Source organism: Apteryx mantelli, chromosome 16 (assembly GCF_036417845.1).
Source record: "Apteryx mantelli isolate bAptMan1 chromosome 16, bAptMan1.hap1, whole genome shotgun sequence".
In the NCBI taxonomy this organism is placed as follows: domain Eukaryota; kingdom Metazoa; phylum Chordata; class Aves; order Apterygiformes; family Apterygidae; genus Apteryx; species Apteryx mantelli.
Window position 1 is genome coordinate 11703321 of NC_089993.1, and position 19459 is coordinate 11722779.

Genomic DNA, 19459 nt, shown 5'->3' on the forward strand with positions numbered 1-19459 from the left:
TTGTCTGAGCTTTCCTCCATATATGCAATTCAACTAAATTCACATCTCTTGTGAATGTGGTGGAAAATGAATGTTGCTTTACAGCTAATATACACTTTAAACAAGTTTTCTAGCCCTTATCTAAGTTAGACACATGTCACTTCATTTACTTAAAAATTTCTGTTGGAAATATACAATTATAGACCTTTTTAGCAAAGGCTATCTGGAATGCATTCAAGCTCTGGTCTAGCAAGATGAAAAAGAAAGATATTACTGTTGATGTGCTGATCATTCATAAATTTAAATAGAGAAATAAATAGAAAATTGTTTAACGAATCAGGGTGAAATGTTTCCTTCCTTTCCAGCAAAACACCTCTGGGTTGAATGGACCAACATCAGGTTATTCCAAAAAGCATTCATCCTGCAGTTAGTCAATTTTCTTGGATTGTCCTGCATGTGTCCCTGCTTCTATGCAGTCGCATATTGGAAAAGAACATCGGAAGCTTTTGTGTTTGAGTGTTTTTGTCATTACCTTCATTGTTTATAAGCATGCATATAATTCAGGCTTAGCGATTCCATAAAATCACGTTTATGAAAAGAAAACATTATTTTAAGTAATGCACTTCGTAGTTTTACTGTGAAACATATAAGTTTCTTTAAAATTGGACAAAAAGAGCGGCATAGTACACTGTATTACAGGGTAGCATTTTTCTTGCTGCTTTACTTTTGGTTGCAGCCAGCGGGGATATTCAGAAAGTGCCATGGTCACAGACAAATGGTTTCCTAAGGTCAGTTTAGAGGCACTCCTGAGACTGGGGGAACCTTGTTAATGTTTTGTAAATAAGTTAAATCTCAAAAGGTAGGTGAGTCAGGTGATCCATCATCCACTGTAGAGATGGAAAAACTGAGGTACAATTGGTTTGACCTCCCTGTCATTAGAAAGTCTCCTTAATAAATGCACTTGTGCCCTTAAGAGATCTAAGATTAGTTAAATGAGAGCTCTTAGCTCTTAATCTTGTGTGTAATCATTGTACATGCTGCTTCCTAACATATGAACATGTAGACCCTTATCCATGAAGTGATTTATGAGGATACAGGATGAAAGTCAAATCATTTCAGAAGAGCTACAAGTATGCTACAGTTAAGCGCATGCTGTTAAGTGCTTTGCTGGATCAGTATCATAGTGATTGTGCTACAGTATGGTATGTTTGATAAGATACTGCATAATTTAAATGCTTGTGATGAAATTGCACTATAAAATAATTAGAAATTGAGCAGATTACTTTATACTTAGGAAATAGCTAAAGAAAGTCAAAAGCAACAAGTTAGAAAGTTTTAATGAGTGCATGTGGTGAGTATTTTATTACCGTAAAAGCCCTGGGGTTTATTAGCTGATACAAGGCTGGCGTTTTTCATTAGCCAAAGGCATTTCGAGGTTTCATGGGATATAACTGGAAAGCATTCCAAACAAATGAATATTCTATTTTAAAAGAATAATGAGACGTTGAGGGGTTTTATAAACTCAGAAGTTTGCTAAACCAATATCTCTAATTAGATGAAGAAACCCTCTATAGAGGCTTTGCATCAACGACTGTGCACACAGCAAACGTTTTAAGCATTTACATATCAAATACTGCTGGCAGCCTTTTGGCTGCGGTCCAGAGCTGTAGATAGTTTTAATCACATTCGTTCATTAATCCTTGGTGGAATTCTCTTATGTAGTCTCTTTAGGCTTTTCATTTAAGCATGTGCTGCTTCTTGTAAGCAGTGAGTTTATTTATTTATTTATTTTAAAATGACATCTGAAGCATGGAATCTATAGAAAATAGGCGATGTAGCGTGTCTCAGGAAGCAGACTGTGGAGGATATTTTTTTTCTCTCGGTAGCTATCTTTTGTACCCAAGCATTTATGTACTCTCACTAGGAAGAGGTTTATTCAGCAATGTGACATTTAAAGAAGACTTTCACTCTTTTGCGCCTGTGTTAGTTCTTTTCTTTTCCATCGGAAACAGACAATGGTCGGATGGGAAGCAGTAATTGAAAGTACAGCACAGATGACTGTATTGCTAATAAAATGTCTTGAGAGTCCTACAACATCGGCAGAGCTGCACTGAGAGTAGCTGCATCCCTGACGATGACTGATCAGTGCCTGGAGCATCACACTGCGGAAAGCGAGTGCTTTGAAATGCTCGGGTATGGCTTCCCGGCCCATCTGGAGCTCAGCTCTCATCTCTCAAGTACTCAAGCAAGCCGAGCTGCTAAAGCAAGAATTTTCTTCCATTAGCTTGTAACTCTGTTAAACCTGACTTGAAAGGCAAAACAAACAATTTAAGACAACACTGCTGTAAAGGCAGAGGCATTAACAATCACCTGGAGCCTTCACGTGAAGTTGGCCTCTGAGATTGTATCTGTCTTTCTCATTTTCATACTATGTCTGTTTTATGAGTGACTGCTTTTATGCGAATTGGCTTCTCTTAGAAATGCGTGCCGTTCTAATACCTGTTCTCTGGGAGACAGTGAGGGCCCCAAGGAGCTACATATAGCCTTTCCCTTTCTTTGCATTTTTAGATGGCAGAGTCTTTTTTTCTTGCTACAACCTGATCCCTAGCATGTAAAAGGTTAGACTTATCTGAGCCTCCCCTTGCAGGGGCAAAGTGCTCTAAATTATCTGGGGGGAGAGCAAGCTGGGAGTGTATTTGAGAAGGTCGGGCAGTATATCCAGAAAACTGCACCTGCAATGGGAAGTTTTTTGCTTCGTTGCTCTGCCTATGTTAGCTTGGTCTATGACCTTGTTAGAAGCTCTCCCTTCAGGAAGGCGTTTGGGTGTAAGCTTTTGCTTTTTTCTGCTGAATTGTTGCACTGTTGTCTCCGTATGTTAGTTTAGCCAGGTGCGTGCACACACACACAGACACATGCTAGTTGATGTGGTAGGGACCAGTATGCAATCTGTGCATCTGATACACAGATGGAAAAATGTACTAGCACAAAATTTTAACATGTAAGCCTAGATCAATGCATTATGATCTCTGTTGGTGAAGCTATAGTCTTCTCATTTCCTGAGAGAGAATGGCTGCCTCCTTCCCTTACCAGAGTAGAAAGATGCCCCCAGCTTCACTTCGGAGTGCTGCCATGTGCCAAGCAGGTATGGCAGGAAACTTTCAGAGTACGTTGGAGATCGGGCTGGTTTGTGTGGGAATTTTGAGTAATTCTTTACACCATCTCCTGGATTACTCTCCGTCCTCCCTATCTCCTCTTGCCTCCGAGCCTTGTGATGATATGGGAATGCTGACGCCTGCACAAATTGGCGAGCCAGTCTGAATGCATGCACTTCTTGCTTAAGAGAGAGAGGGCAGCAGGGCACAGCCCCAGCAGAGCGGGGTGGCCCTCAGCTAAGGAAGGGCAGAGAAGGAAGTCGCCTCCTGCCACTGGAGTCTTGGCAGCAAGGCAGCATCTATATTACCTAGTGCATTATAATCATGCAGCATGTATATATGCCTAATGCATTATAATAATGTGTTCAGTGAAATTAAATTAATCAATGTGCTTAATCACAATTATTACAATTTATTGAAAAGAAGGCATCAAAATCTCATGCACTGAGATCTTCCACTTCCAGCCTCAAGTGTGTATGTTTAACTATGGGGTTTTATCATTTTTAACTCTGGATAGATGAGTTTGCCCTATAATTCAGGTACTTTTCTCTGAAGTCTTTTTCTCATTTTCTCTAGGGAGCTTCTAGAGTTAATTTCTTGGCAAAGAGCTGCCCAGGGGTGCTGCAGGCTGGGGCTCCAGCGCTCTGCCTTCTCCAGCCGATACAATCTTGGGGAGGAAGCTGTGGAGAGGAGTCAGGCAGTAAGCCTGGCTGGTGTGAGGAGGAATACTAAAGCTTTGGACCTTTGGATGCTGAGAAAATTTCTTACGGTTTTGACTTGCTTCTAACTGGATATTTGCTCCATCAAGCACTGACTCCCTCCCTGAGCATCAGGTCTCTCTTCTCTGTTGCAAATATAGGTTCTTCTGCAGTGACTAGCACAAAAGATGATGTTCCTGGTTGCCATTAGATAACACTAAATTAATCATGGTTAATAATGATGATTTTACCCATTTTCAGTGGCCCACCTCCTCACAAATGGGTATGTTGTTCTGTACCAGCCTCCAGAAGGGTGGCTGAATTACACAGAAAGAACAGCTGCGACCCAAAGCACGGGGAGCTCTGCATGCCACTCAGGAGACCCTTGCTCCTTGAATTTGAGAGTCCTTGCTAGCCCCGGCGCCGGGCACGGGTATCCTTGCGCTGTGGGCTGTCCTCAGCGACACTGCAGCGCGCGAGGTTCAGCTCAGCGCTTCGGTACTGGTCTTGTAGAAAATACAGCCTTGGTCTCTGCAAATATGTTAAATGTGTGAAAGAAACTCAGAGCCACGGTTACAGAAGCAGCACCACAGATTTCAGTGCGAGTTCAGTTCCAAGAACTTTCAGTTTTGGTGATTACTGTTCACTGCAACTAATAACTATTAAGCAGTTAACTAAACGCTACAGGATAATATCCTGAAGGAAAAGTTAGGCAGCTGTAAAAGCTCCTGTCCTGCTGTTACCTGTCATTTCAGTAATGTCACTTGGTTAACGTCTCAATTACTTACTGTGACCAGTACTGTGAAGTGCCACAATCGAAGCACATTTCCATTTATTTTGTTGTGAGCGTGTTGGTAGGCAGGGTAACTAGAAGTTCCTCTTGTCACATGTCTGTAGCAATAAAAAGGGCATTAGTATATTTTTACCTGTCAGGCTGGAAAACCTGTAAGATAAAGACTCTGGAAATGCTCCACATTAAATTCTCCCTAGCATTAAAATTACAGCAATGACAAAAGCACTAAATGCAAAAATCTTATTGAAATAAAATTACTGCTTGGGGAGAGAAATTGCCAAGAGACCAAGACACTGTTAGTTACAGCAGGCTTTGCCCTTCATTTCTGAAAAAGTGACAGGTTCAGGACAGAGCAGTTCTGTTTCAAATAATCTAAAGTCATGTTTTAATTTTCTTGCTCTAGCTTTTCATATTCCAACATTTTACTTTGCAAGTAGCCACATTTGTGGTTACAGTGAGATACAGCTGACTGGAAGTTCAGCTGAAATTTGTGTGTCTGGGAAAGCACACCAGAAAAGAAAAGAAAATTGGTGCTGGCTAATGATGAAAAATGGAGTGTAGTTTTGGTTCAGCTCGGTGGCTGTCCCTCGCCCATGCTTATGCAGCTAATTCGGGATAATTTTGTGATACACTTTTTAACTGGGACAAAGCGGGAATATTTCTGATGAAGGAAGTGCTGAGAACTACCTAGCAAGAGGCAGCGAAGCACGCACCATCCTTCCCCTGCCCTGCTCGTGAGACACGGCTGCAGGGAGGGGAGTTCCCTGTCGAAGTCTAGTCTAAAGCCCAGGAGATCAGAGGAGGGATTTCTGTGAGTTACGTTAGATTTTGGTTCAGACCCTGAGGCAGTAACAAAAGAATTAATACGAGAGATGCTTTCCAAGCGCAAGCACTGCATGCATACACCACTTTTTAAAACATTTATTTAGCCTTACCTTTCTGATAGTTCAGAGATGCGGTCACTATGAGACAGAAAGAAGATTTATACCTTATATGCAGGTTCACTGAAGCCTATAGGACTAGGACTTCTCATAACATCTAAAATAGGCTTGCTTAATCTGGTCCTTAAACAAGAAAATTGTTTATAAACCCAATCCAGGGATTCACCTGAAATAAGGAGGACATAAACACCTCACTGATCAACTGATTTGAAGCAGACCCATTTTCTGACTTTCGTTATAAGCGGAGCCTTTGGGCTGCCAAGTAACCTGCTGAGGCAGAACAGAAACCAAAATGTTTTTTAAGCAGCGCTGCCCCAGCCCTGCTGTGTTGTTGTGGGTGAGTTCTTCAGTTTGGGCTTGGTTTCGGTTAAGTCCGTGGTTTTTTGGGTTGCAGCAGCCATGCCTGAATGAATCTGCCCGGGTTCCTCTGCAGGCAGGCTCGGCCGGGCCCCGGGGCAGGGGGTCTCTCCCCGTCCCAGAGGCATCGGACATAGCGCACAAATTGAGATCAGACCTGCCCCAGCGGTCCATGGCACCATTTAGGTTTGCTTATACTAATTATTTCCTTAAAACGCTTGTTTTTCCTCTCTTTGCCAGGTGGGTTATAATTAGATCACATTTCCGGTGGTAAAAGTAGAAGACTTTCTTATCTGTGTAGGGAAGGGACTTGTGTCATCCGCTGACGTTGATCCTTTAAACTGTGTGTTGCCTTTTCTCTACTATTGCTCTGAAATACAAACCGGAGAATGTAAACTTTTCCTTTTGGTGCTATATCAGGCTGTTTTAGAGTTAAGTAATAAAACTAAGTTAACAAGACCAGAGTATTAGGGCAGGATGAGCATTTACATTATAAAATGTAAATATAAGCAGTACTTTATAATTACATGGCCAAAACTCATAATTTCAGGTACACTGAGAAAAGGCTGTTTTCACTCTAAAGGATGGTTTTTATCGGTTTGTCATCAGTTTTCATATCCGTCCTGTTTAGGAGGAGAAACCGGGGCAGGTGGGGTCACGGGGAGGGAGGACAGCTGCAGCACGGTCATGCAAAGCAAATGCACCGGGCCAATGGAAAGCCGAGAGCATCCTTCCCCAGGAGGTTTTGGGTTTAGTCATGGATCACAGATGACGGCAGTCTCTGAGTTTCGCCCTGTATGCTGACTGGTAATATTTTTTGCTCACAACAGCTGCTTTCTATAAAACTGGTTAGCAACTTTGATGTTATTGTATTTGATGGCCTTTTTGCAGTGCAAATCACTATGCTGTGTTTGTGTCCTTGCTCACTTACAGCTCAGGCCTTGCAGGACACCCTGTGATGTAGCCAAGCTTGACGTGTAGTCAAGCAGTTACCAGAAGTAAAGCTTTCAAGTTTGTATTTAGGTGCCTAAGAAAAAACAGCTTATTCTCCATGAGATCTGAGACTCACTTAGAAGAGAGTTGGGAGTGGTTAATATCTCAAAAAAAAAAAAAAAAAGCCTCTGGCAGTTGTACTTAGAGGCTGATTTTGGGCACTCAGTTTTCACATCTTTCCAGTAAGTGACTTCCTTAAAGTCACAATGGAAGCGTTTGTTTAAAACTGAGATTAGAGGCCGAATCTTTTAGCTCTGTTATATGCTTTGGTCTCCAGCCTGTTCTCGCTCCGTGTGCAAATACTGTGGATGAGTCAAGCAGATGGGATCATGCAGGAAGAATCCTGCTTTCTGCTCCTTCTGCTGGAAAATACTTCTCCCTGGGCAGAGGAAGTTGACTAGCAGAGGTGAGGAGTTAAAATCTCTGTTTTCACTACATTATAGGTTGGCACTGGCAGTCATGCAAAACCTTGAGCAAAACCTTCCCCCAAGTTGAGCCAGTGCCTCTGCTGTTCAAGGAGAGCATTGGCAGATGGATGTTTCTGTCTGTTGAGGGTTGTGGTCTTGCTTACAGCCTTTAATGATCTTCATATGTTTTTCTTATCTTTCTGCTATAGGCTCTGTAAGTCAGAAAATGTACTGGTCTTGTGTATGTTTTTGTTTGTGCATGTTATATAAAGTGCAAGGTAAAATGTGGGCATCAGAAGTGTCAATAATAATTGCAGGTGGTGAACCTTCTTCCAGGGTTGCTGCTGTGTTTCTGAAAGGGTCCTGGCACAACCAATACCCGAGAGCTTAATCATTTCTCATGTTACAGTGTTTGGCTTAAAACAATAATTATTCACAAAACTGAAGTTAGAAATAGCAGGTTCTAATCCAAGATAGATGGATACTCTGTGGACAGAATTGTATTAAAGCACTCCATTATGCACTGAGATAAATAGATAAATATGAAATTCATATTAATGGCTGGATACCGCTTGATGCTTGGGTAGTTCACATGCCTTCACAGGTACGCAAACCATTCCCACTTACTTAAAAAGATGATAAGGCTGTAATGCTCCAGTTCAGCCTCGGCAGATACCACACGAATGCACAGAAGGGCAAGGGGGGCTTGGAAATTTCCGGCTGAAGCTGTCAGCCCCTGAGCAAGCCACCTCTGTAATTCAGGCATGGGCTGACCCGTGCCCCTGCCCCTGGTTGCTGGGATTAGGAGATGAGCCGGGTGGAGGTCGCTGGCCCTGTCTTCTTCTGGCTGCTCCTCCTGTGGCACTGGCGGGGAGAGGACGGGGGGTCGAAGCCGCGGCAGCTGCTCTGCTCACCTGACGAATCCCTCTGCCTGCAGAGGAGCTGCCGATAGCTAGTCAAAGTGGATCTTGTCGTTATTCTGAGCTAACAGAGCTGTGCAAAATATCCCTGATGGGCTAACAGAGCAGTCGTTGTTTGTTTTTTTTTTCATTCCTGCTCAGAATCAGATTATGTTGTTTTCATACACGTGTGCTACCCAGGGAAGTTCCTGCACCTTTGATCTAGCTTAGCCAAATTGTTACGCAGTTGTGTAGGTGTTGGCATACTCCCATTGGAGTGACTGCTATTCTTTACATCCTCGAGGCTGCCCGTGTGTAAAAGTTCCTTGCTGAATCAGGGACATTTCTATTAACCTTCACTATCTTCCAAAAATAACAGTTCCTTGTTTTCCTTTCCTCAGCATCTCCAAAGACTTTGTTTTCTTAATGTATTTTCGCAGCTCTAGACCAATGGGATCTCTAATCTTTGCTTGGATTAGCCACCAGGGCCTGGAGGATTTGCTCAAAAGCAGCAAATCTGGCACTGCTTTTGCTCTTTGAAGCATTCGGTCTTGGTTGTGTGCAAGGGGGCACTCACATGACTTCCCTGGCAGAGCTCGCCGGGGTTTTTGTACAGGGCAGATGTAAGTCAGGATTGGTTTCCCATTTTCCATTTCAGTCACCAGTATAGACACCATATGCCAAAATTATTCCAGCTCAGATGATATCCCACACCCTGGGGCACCTCGCTCCCGGGCTAAGGACGGCTCATGAGCGCATCCTAGCAGCAGGCCTTGCTTTTCTTTGGCGAGCTCTTCAGAGGTCTCAGCTTTCTCTTTCCCAGATCCTTAACCTGTAACTTGACCCTCACCCTCAGCTCAGCCCTTGGCCAAGAGCTCAGCCGCACTCCCAGGTCGACTGGTGCCATGGGGTAAATCACCAGCAGCCCTTGAGGTACTTCTGCAATGCCCTGGAGCTGCTCTCTTACCCAAACACACTTCCTTTCTCTGTGCTTTAAATTCCCTGGAGTATTAGTTTCCCTTTCCCAGCCGAATGCTGCACACCTGCAGGTCGGCACATTTGCTCCCTCCCTTCGTGCCGCCGTGACACGGGCCATCAGATGGCTAATCCTGGTCCCTCACACCTCGCCCCCCTGAGCTGGTTTACCTAAGAAAGGAATGGAAAGTGGGAGCTGCGTGAATGTATTTATCTTCTCCAGCCTCGCACATCAACCGTGGAAAGACTTTTTCCCAAGATCTGTATTCATGCTGTGTTGCACTGGGGAAACTAATAGGAATGCAATGTGTATATTACTGTGTTTTAATAAATAGTGTGAACTACTCTCCCTATCCCCATGACTTTTTGATTTTCTTTCTAGGGAGGAAATACTAGAAATACGCTGCCCTTGTTACTTTCTCTTATACTGTGATAGTTAGTAAAGGATTTTGTGTCAAATTTATACTCGGTGAATTTTCCCTGAAATTTGCAGAGCTATAGTAGAATTTAATTTGGCAGTGTGGAGTCAGTGTTGCTCCCAGTGATGTCTTCAGCAGGAAACCTCAACCTTCCCTTGCCTTACTGGGAGAAAAATTAGGCCCAGGTTGTTAGTATTTTTTGCACAGAGCACCAGAGGCATCGTAAGTAACTAGTGCCGGAGACGCTGCGCTGGTGCCGGAGACAGTCCTGGTGAGGAGGTGGGGTAGCAGGGTGGGCCGGGGCGTTGAGGAAATACTTGCCCTAAAGGCAAGGCTTTCCAAGAGGTGAGGAGGATTCTAGCAGCTGCATTAGCATCGATGGCATGCTGAAGGCCTTTGATTTTCTTTTTAATATTGTGCGATGGAATAATTTGGAGGTAGGGCTCAGCATCCTCAGGATATCAGGGCCAGAACAAATGGGTTGAATGAAAGCTTAATAGAAATGCTGCGTGCTCCCACAGTGAGCACAGAATTGCTTGACCGCATAAATCTAAATGTCAAATCCAGAATGTTTTACCAAATGGAAATGTGATGTTTTATTTTCATGTTGTCAAAACCTGTAAAGAAGCATACTTGATTAACGAAGAGTAAAATTCTGCATAGGTTCTTTTTTTCAGTAGCTGATTAAAAGCCGACCCAAGATGCTACCAACTTTTTCAAGAAGTGCAAAAATGTCAATTATTAATTATTTTGAGAGCTAAAAGTCACGTGGGCATTTATAAGCAGTAATCTAAAAAAGAGACAAAAATTGAAAAGCTTGTATGGCAGCCCTGAGTCCAGACACATTTGGTAGAGCACTATTGAATAGTGAAATATAGGTTGGTGAACAGTCTATAAATGATGATGTTTTCTGGAGTGGTGTGGATTATTACTTTGGTTGATTTGATTTTTGTCCTGTAAGAAAATTAAAGCTCAAGCGCTTCTAAACTTTGTTATGTTTCTAAAGATCGTCTTTGCATGCCAGCTTTTGCCTAGAAACTCACCCAAAGATGTCAGCCATTGAAACTATTTCATGTGGAATCATTGCTAAGTAAATTCACTAAATGCCTATTCATCCCAGGAAGATGGAGAATCACTGGAGCAGCAAATGTGAAAATCTGCACAGCTTACTATACAGAAAGCAGTTTTCTGAGGTTGCCAAATTGCCTTGCAGAGTCTGACCCTGGGAGGTGTTAAAGCTCACATGAGTGAACATAGAAGGAGGGTCTCAAGCTCCTACAGCCTAGTTGTTCACATTGACTGATAGGCAGATATTTGGACCAGACAAAATCAATGGTTAACTTGTTCTGTGTTCGTTGGTTCAATAATGAAATGCTACCTGTGATGACAGAAGAATTTGTTATTATGAGATACAAAGATACGTTACTAGTCTGATACCATTTCGGAGTTGTTGCAGCTGACCCCAGAGCTTACAAGCTTTTTGTAAAGGAATCTTGTTTAACTTGATTTTCTGTGGCTTGTGGTATGAAGTGTTTTCAAGATACTGTACTATTGACAGCTGTTTTATCTTCCATTTTTCTACTATCAAATCCAGTGCAGGCCATTACTCAAATGCTGTTGTATCTTTATTTTAATATTGTGGTTTTGAATGCAAGTCAGTAGATAAAGATCTTTTTAATATGATTTATTCAGTTTTCCTAAATATGCTGACCTAGGGAACATTTTTGCCCCATTGTTAAAGAAATAACAGACCACTCAAGGTGTCAAGCATAAATACATTCTTGGACATGTCAACTGAAATTTTGAAAATACTGGTGTCAAAGTGCCAATCATATTAATTGGAATTAGCCTTCTAAATTCCTTTGTTCCTACTAAATTTATTGGGGTTTTGACATCCAAATTCTCTTGCTTTATGCATTCCAACTTTGGCCTTTTCTCTATAGCAAGGACTAAGACAAAGAAAATGCCAGCAGATACTCGAATTAATTCCCTAGGAAAGATCTAGCAAAGTGTGTAAAGTGGGACTTTCAATGTAGTCATCTGACAGCTGGATTTTGATACTTAAAAGTGGTGAGCAGTATTACTTAATGCATACTCAGTTACAATTCTTAACACATTTGCCAAGATTTGATGTGAAATTCATTAAGACATAATAAAGCTGCGCTTCTTCCCATGTGCGCTTTCCTGAGTAGAGGGAGACAGGAAAGTTTAGCAGCATGATGGAAGTTTTTTCGGAAACTGCTTCCTTCCAGAGTCTGCAAATGGTCCCAAATGAGAAAAATAAGCATATAAATTACTCTAAAGAGAGTAGCTTTTACAGTATAATTTGTACATCTTTTGTTTTTTCTTTTGCAGGACAAATGACCAGCTAGTAGCATTCCTGTCCAGATACCGTGATATGAACTTCTTGAAGTCCCATGGGAGGGACAATGCAAGGTAGTATGGCCCTTTCTTCAGGTTATTTTAAATGTGATGCCGAGAGTTTTTGCATAGTGACTGCTTTTCCGTGCTACTGGGCTGAAGGAATCCCTGCTCCAGGAAAAAGAACTGAATGAGAAGAAAACCCTCTCTTGAGGACAGTTGTTTTTCGGTCCAGGAAGGTTTCTCCTGACAGTCCATTAGCAAAGGTGCTGTTGTGGGTAGGGAGACATTAAACAGACTGATACTTACTCTGTATTCGGGGCCTAACATTGACTGCTGTTTCAGCAGCTGTACTTAGGGAGGAGGTGAGCGCATGAGCTTTTCCTTTGTTCTCATCTCGGTTGTTTCTCAAACACTCTAAGCAGTTCTTACATGTGAAAATGATAGCTTTCTAACTCATTTCTCGGAAATTGGTAGTTTCACACGTTCTGCCCAGACAGGCATCTTGAACCATGCTTAAGCTCCAGAAACCTTAGCATTTCACGGGGCTGATGACAAACAGAGAAGGAGGAATTGGTCCTAAATATCTGTTTCACGTCTTCACAGCACCTTGCTGGCAAGTCTCATAGAGGTGGTCTATCAGTGACTGTAAAACTTCTGAAGCCTGTTTTCAAGTTTACAGTCTGGCAGCCTGCAAACGGTAACTGCCCCTCGCAACAAGACCTCCCTGCCCTGGTTAGTGCCACCATACCAGAGACCCAGACCTGCGGTAGCTGGAGGCATCAGCAAAGCTCTGGGCAAGCCAAGCATCTCTGCAACCTGAGGGAGCCCATAGCAGCCTGCACGTGCTAGGGAGAGTGAGGATGGTGGCAGGAGGGTTGTCTCAGGGCGCTGCAGCTTTGGAGTCCTTGAATCACCTTCATCCCCCCTGCGTGGGTTGCAGGGTGAAGTGTGCTGTGTTTCCCACAACACATTGGTTGTGCTTACAGCTTTGTGCTTTGAGACAGCAACAGTGACCAAACATCATGTTTGCTGAGCTTCAGACAGCCTCTGTGGCTGGCAGATCTTTCCCATCTGACTGCAGTAGTCCTCTTTTTATTGATGGTTTTGTATTGTAACACCAGTCCTGCAGCAGTTCCAACAACTCCATATGCTGGGTCCCAGTGGCTTGGCACCTACAGATGTTGTTTTATTCTGCCTGTAGTCACCAGGTCATCTCTTTATCCTGTAAAATGCCAAGCATACTGCAGGGCTGAATTCAGATAAATGGTATGGAGACTGTGACACATCCAAGTCGCGTGTTCAGCCCAGCGGGTAGGTAGAATAGTGCATAGGTCTCTCTTACTTCTCAGCTACTCATGCACTTGTCGCTAGATTTATCAATTCTGTCATGCTCCTGTTTAAATGAAGTCCTCATGAGCATTCATCTTGTGCGTGCAGAAATTCTGTAGCAAGTAGTAAAAAATAACAGTGAGGAATGCTATTTAAATCAGAGTCAACAGTTTTCACAAGAGAAATACAGAGTGTCAGAGTGATTGGCAAGCTCAGCTCTAGCTGGCAATAGTGATTGACAGTAGAGTTAAAGTAGAAAAGGAATGAGAAATGGCCAGAGAAAAGCAGTAGGTCTCTTAAGCCTTTTTGCTCTTCTGGTGCACCTGATTCTCCTCAAATCCCTCAGCTGGCTAAGGAAAATAACTAATGAATTATGATATGCCTGCATCAGACTGGTTCTAACAGGCCAACCTCAGCTGGGTTAAAACAATTTAGATCAATTAAACACACTAATCTGGTATTAATTTAATAATAAAATGAGCTAATGTGCCACTTGTCCTCTCCTCAGAGAGATAACAACCCATTTATTAGTTCAGTGGTTCCCTTTGAATGTATAAACAATTAAATGCCTTTTAGCCTGTTACGACACATAGGTGGGTTTTATTTTTCTCCTGGAATTCTAATATAGATTCTCTGTGCATCAGGGAACATAACATAGGACATGAAAGAAGATTCGCAATCTCTGTCTGCTGTGGTCGTGCAGTCTGTGGGTCCCATAAGCTCTTCCACTCCCTGCCGTCCAGGGAATGGGTTTTTCTGCATTGCCCCTGGCAGCTTCCCAGCCGCCCTCCTACTGGGGAGACCCGCTGCTCTGCTCCTCAAGCTGTCCCACATAGCTGTGGAGGCAGGAAGAAAGCCAGCTGTTGCAGAAGCCTCTGAGTAATATTGGCATTTGTTAAAAATTAATTCCATTGGTGTCAGATATTGTTCAAAAAGCAGTTGGACTTCTGTTTATACAAGGGGTGAATTTCCAGCTCTACATCCACATGTTAAGGGAAAGTTATGTTTAATGTGCAGATCTGGAGCTTGAACTTTCAGTTCTGTTTCAGTAACTCAGTCTTGTCTAAACTGGTAAGTGTACCTTCTGCCCTGCCAGTTTGACACATATTTTCCAATTGACTTTCATTTTATGTCCAAAGTGTTAAGTTGTGGTCATGCCAGTGAGTCTGTGTTTCAGGTATAGCCAGGTACAGAAGGTCTTTGATGGAGGAAGTGCTTGTGTCTTTTTTGCTTCTCAGTGCAATGGGTAAAAACATGTAACATGGCTAAGCATAGTTTTTGCACCAGTTGTACGTGAGAGGCTATAGCTTGACACAGGCGTACCATCAAATGAATATATCAGAAATGAAAAAAGCGACTTCCTTTCTGTTGGCCAAATCTTCATGCAAAAGTGTGGGCAGAAGAGCTATCTCCTTACACGGGAATCCTTTCTTCTCAAATATTGGGGGAAAAAAAAGGAAGACTGAAATATACTGGCAGAAGCAAAGTAGGGACAAGGCATCCCTTCTTGGCAGAGTCACGCCATTCCTTTTTTTCCCACTCCAACCATGCCTTGGGCACCAGAGCACTACCTACTTCTTTACAGAGAAATACTCTATGAAAGCAGAAAGATTTATGTCTGCAGTTATGAATTATGAAATCCTTTAGGCTGAAAAATCTTACATAAGAGTGGCCAGATGAGAGGAGACCAAAGGCCCATCCAGGCTGAAGTCCTGTCTCCTGTTGCCTACAGCAGACGCCCACAGAGGAGCAAAGAACAGGCGGGCAGGTAGTGGTTCTTCCTTACAATATTTTTCTGGCCTCCTGTGATCTTTAGCTGGGAATTTCCACCGCCAAACATTGTTACTTTCTCATTAAGAGTCAGGGATGATTTTTTCTTCTATTAATTTGTCCAATTACTTTTCAGATTTTACTGTTTACTTTGCCTTGTCACAGCCCTGTGGAACACAAGTATCCCATGGGGGAGTGGTATGACCAAGAGGTTAGTAAGGTCTGGAAGAAATGCAGTAGCCTCAAGGTTTGGCAATAAAAAGTAGGAAAAAAAAAAAAAGACAGTGGGTTTTGGAAAGGATTTAGGACCCAGGCCAACCTGCAAGTTATTAGGCAATAGGAGAAAACATTCCCTGAGGACGTACTATCTCAAAACAGCCTTGAACAGGATTTTTTATTTAAAAGGACTAGTTGAGGCCATGACAAGGGGGAGGACAGTGGACTAGACTAAGTGCTGCCCCATGTGCAATAATAATTTCTTTGTTCCAAGGTATTTTCTCAAAATATGGCAACTAATAATACAGCAGTTCAGCATTTAAAAAAACACTGAAAGCAATGTATAATGCTTCCAGCTACTTTTTATTTTAATTCATGGATGAATAATGGCTCCTAAACAATACACTTTTCAACTGTCTAAGTCTGCTCTGTAAACAACTGCATACTCTCTGAATTTTAAGTCGTCATAGTCTTTGGATTGTACAACGGAGAGAGAAAGATTAAAAGTGCCATCTTAAAACTGAAATGCTTATACAGCTCAATTACAATGTACTTTGTATTCAAGCCATGTTCACAATCAGTACATGTTTTAGTGCCAAATAAGGAGAGAAACCAGGCTTCCTTTTATAGAATGAAGTTTTCTTTTAGTTATGCCAAAGTCATTAAAAAGTGCATCACTGATTTTCCTTTAGTGGCTTCGAAAAAGGGAATGGAGGTGAAAATGGCTCCTTAACTCAGCTGGAGAAGCATTATTTCCTTAGAGAGCTGGATGCATGAAATGAAATTGCATACAGTGGCTGCAGTCGTTACATAGCACTTAGTGGGCAACACTTGCATTTTCTCCTCTTTTCACTCTCTTAAGACTATTAAAAGCAAAAGAATAACCCTGTAGTTGTATAAGCTATTACAATTTCGAACACCCGGAAGATTTGTTTTTTTGGCAGGAACAGCACCTGGCTGATGTATTATAAAATATAAAGACGGTCAAATGTGACATCTTCAATGACAGGCAGGGAGAAGACTTTTTTTTTCAGAAATCCTACTACAGTAGTCATTTGGGAAACAGCATAAACCTGCTGTGAAGGCTGGAGGCTGTTAAATCTTTGAGGAATCTGGAACTCCTGGGCAGCATATGAACAGCTCACAAAAATGCCATTAAAATTTTGTTATGTATCTGGGGTCTTTTCTTGTGCTGTTTTTTTCCTCCTCATTAATGCTGTTCTCGCCAGTGGTTTCGTCCCCTTCCTGGCGTGTGCGTTCTAGACCGCTTTCAAGCCGTCTCGCTGAGCTGGATGGCTGGGGGTGAGGAGCACTGCAAGCCCGTGGCGGCTCTCCGCGGCCAGGGAGACCCCACCCCGCTCGGGAAGGACCCGCCGGCATGCTCGACACCTCCGCGTACTTCAGGCCGGTTCTGCTGCCCCGTGTTTGTCTGCGTTGCCCTTTCGGACATGGCTTTTTTTTCCCAGCATGGCACATGCTGTTCATTGCCCTTCTGTACGCTGGGTTGATCACGGTTTGGTGGTCTGTTAGAAAATGGATCACACAGTAATTGCTACTGTGTACTGCTGCCTTGATGAATCACCCATTAAGTACCTAAATGCTAGAATAAAATTTAATTTATTATCCTTGCTGTCAGAATAGTTTAACCCTTTAGCTCCCTGCAGTGTTTATCTTCCTGCTCATGCTAAGTATTTTGGTGGGTCATTTGGCTGAAATTTCACTTTCCCTTATTTTTTTGTTAATTTTTTTAAACACGTCGGTGTTCTGAAGCACACGGACTGGGAAGGTCTATTTTTTGCTTGTGAGTAGTTCAGCCCAACAGTTGCATATGAACTGTATTGACTGAAATAGCAACATGCACCTTCTGTGCAGAAAGACTGCATTTAAAAATTTCAGACATTACAGCTAACTTTCAGATACTCCTTATTGTTTGATGCTAAATGCTAGGAGTGCCAGAAAGCCTTTAGTCCTTCTGCCTGATAATTTGCATCCTTGTAGGATTTTTTTTTCTGCTCTGTTTTTGAAAAGAAGTGGTCAGTGCAAAGGAAAATAAAAATAAGAAAATAAAAATTTGCAGTGGGCGAGTGCAAAGCGTGAGGAAAAAGTGGGCGCAAGGGGAGAAGAAATCATCTAGAAAAGACATGTACTGGAGACAGCACAAGGTTAGATTTTGTATCATTGAATCTTGGTCTGTGGTGAATTCACGCTACATCTCTAAACACTATCATTTGCAGTTTTCTCCCTGTTTTGCTTATTTTTATAGACGAAAAACACTTGAGTTGCGACCTCTGTAATCATGAGAGGAAGCCGTTAAGTTTTTGTCCTTGTAACAGCAGCTACAGTGTTTCTTAAGACATAATGCAAGTGAAGAACGGTGGAAGGAGCCCCACAGGAAAGTCTCTGAAAGCCCCTCTAGAGCCCTGCGCTCACGAGGGGCTGTGTGGAGCGGTCGTCAGAGCAAGGCAAGTCCTAGTGGGGTCATTAATGCAAAAAGTACACTCTGCAAGTTTCCTACACCTCAAACTTTTTTTTTTTTTAATTTTTTGAGCACTTGCTGAGTTTGCTCCCTGACCCGCGATGTTAAAATCTTACAAAGCATTAAGGGCTTTTAAGACTTCCTTTGAAAGAGAGATTTCCAGAAGATGGAAAATCAGATCTTTCAAAACCAGTGCAAGTAAATCCTTAGGAAAAGGTGATCGAGAAGAAAATATGAGGAATTTGCTTCTAATCATAACGTAGAGATGCAATGTGACTAAAGCATAAAAGTCAGCACTCTTGTAGTACTGGGAGGAGCACGGGGTTTCAGGCAGCCTCACGTGCACGTCCCAGCTGTGCTCCCAGGACCCAAGAGGTTGGCTCTCGCCCCCGCATTGCAGGGCGTACCAAGGTACAAACGGTGAACACTAATTGTATTGAAAAAGTAAGTGTTTTCCTATGTTCCTGCTTAACTTCTGAGCATTAACCACCATGGGCAAAGCTACTAAAAGTATTTTGATTTGTTTGCTTACTAACAGTTTGGGCTTTTGCATATGAAATGAGACCAATTGCACTATAGCAAATCCAGTCAAGAGAGAAATTCTTTATAATTTTGTTGATGTTTCTTTGTGCGTTGGCATTAAAGCTTAAGGGATTGTTAGGATAGTATTGTGTTTATAATATTTTCTTCAGAGTAAGGGAATTAAAGAAAGATAAGAAGTAATTCTATTTTTGACCTGGTAACATTTGCATTCAGGATGCTGCAGTTTAAACACATTGGAAATTGGGTTGCAATTTTTATTTCTCCTTCTCTTTTCTTCCGTCTTTTTTATCTACACCAAGAGTGTTTTCATAGCCCTTTGAAACAACAGGAATTCTGAATTCTGCACTTTCTTCACACCCAACTGCCCATCATACCAGGAGGTATTCTTCCTAATCTTGACAGACTAAGTAGGTGCTATTTCTTTTTGACATTGTTCTCCTTTTCAAGCTTCAACTCCATTTTGGGGGAAGAGGGTTGTTCTTAGCCCTAGAGGCTTTTAGCACAACAAAAAGAGGCCTTGAGAAACATACTGCGCGATCACATCTTTAGGAAAGCAGATGCTTATCTGGCACAGTGTGGGCACTGTACTTAAATTGCCAATTGTTAATTATTTCAGATTTTTAAAATGCTTCATAGAATAGAGTTACTCATGGAAATGGTGTGAAGTCAGGGTTGTGTTGCAGACAACTGGAATTTCATCACTTATTTGCGAAAGGCCAGGATTTCTGTGCCTGCAGCGGTCAGGGAATGCAACCGCTCTGTGCAGACTTGAATTTTATGACCTTGCTTATTATAAAGAATTATTCAGTGACTGGTTTATGGAGATATGTTGTAGTTTATGGATTGCTCACAAATTATTTGTTGCAACTGTTACTTTCAGGATTGTCAAATTACAGTTCCGTGCTTTCTACCTGGTCACCTATACTGCAAGTCTTTTCTCTCTGCCTCTGGATAAACTGACTCCAGGACGTGGTTCCAAGCTGGTTGGGTAAACACTGCTGGCAAGCAGTCTCACATGTGTATAACTATAGAAGTATTTACTTGGCACTTTTCACCCAAATTGGGCAACTTCTTCAAATGTTTGTCTAAAGTGAATTTAAAAGAGTGGTAGATACAGTCAAAGCAACACGCAGGATTTCTCCACATAC

General features: G+C 42.3%; 1 protein-coding gene across 1 annotated transcript in view; it reads left to right on the top strand.

Moving 5' to 3' along the window:
- XYLT1 (xylosyltransferase 1) overlaps positions 1–19459 on the top strand; it is a 221350-nt gene that overhangs the window by 170625 nt on the left and 31266 nt on the right. Inside the window, exon 5 of the mRNA XM_067306545.1 lies at positions 11969–12049. Within this exon, the coding sequence (XP_067162646.1) occupies positions 11969–12049 (81 nt within the window). The remainder of the gene's footprint in view (positions 1–11968; positions 12050–19459) is intronic.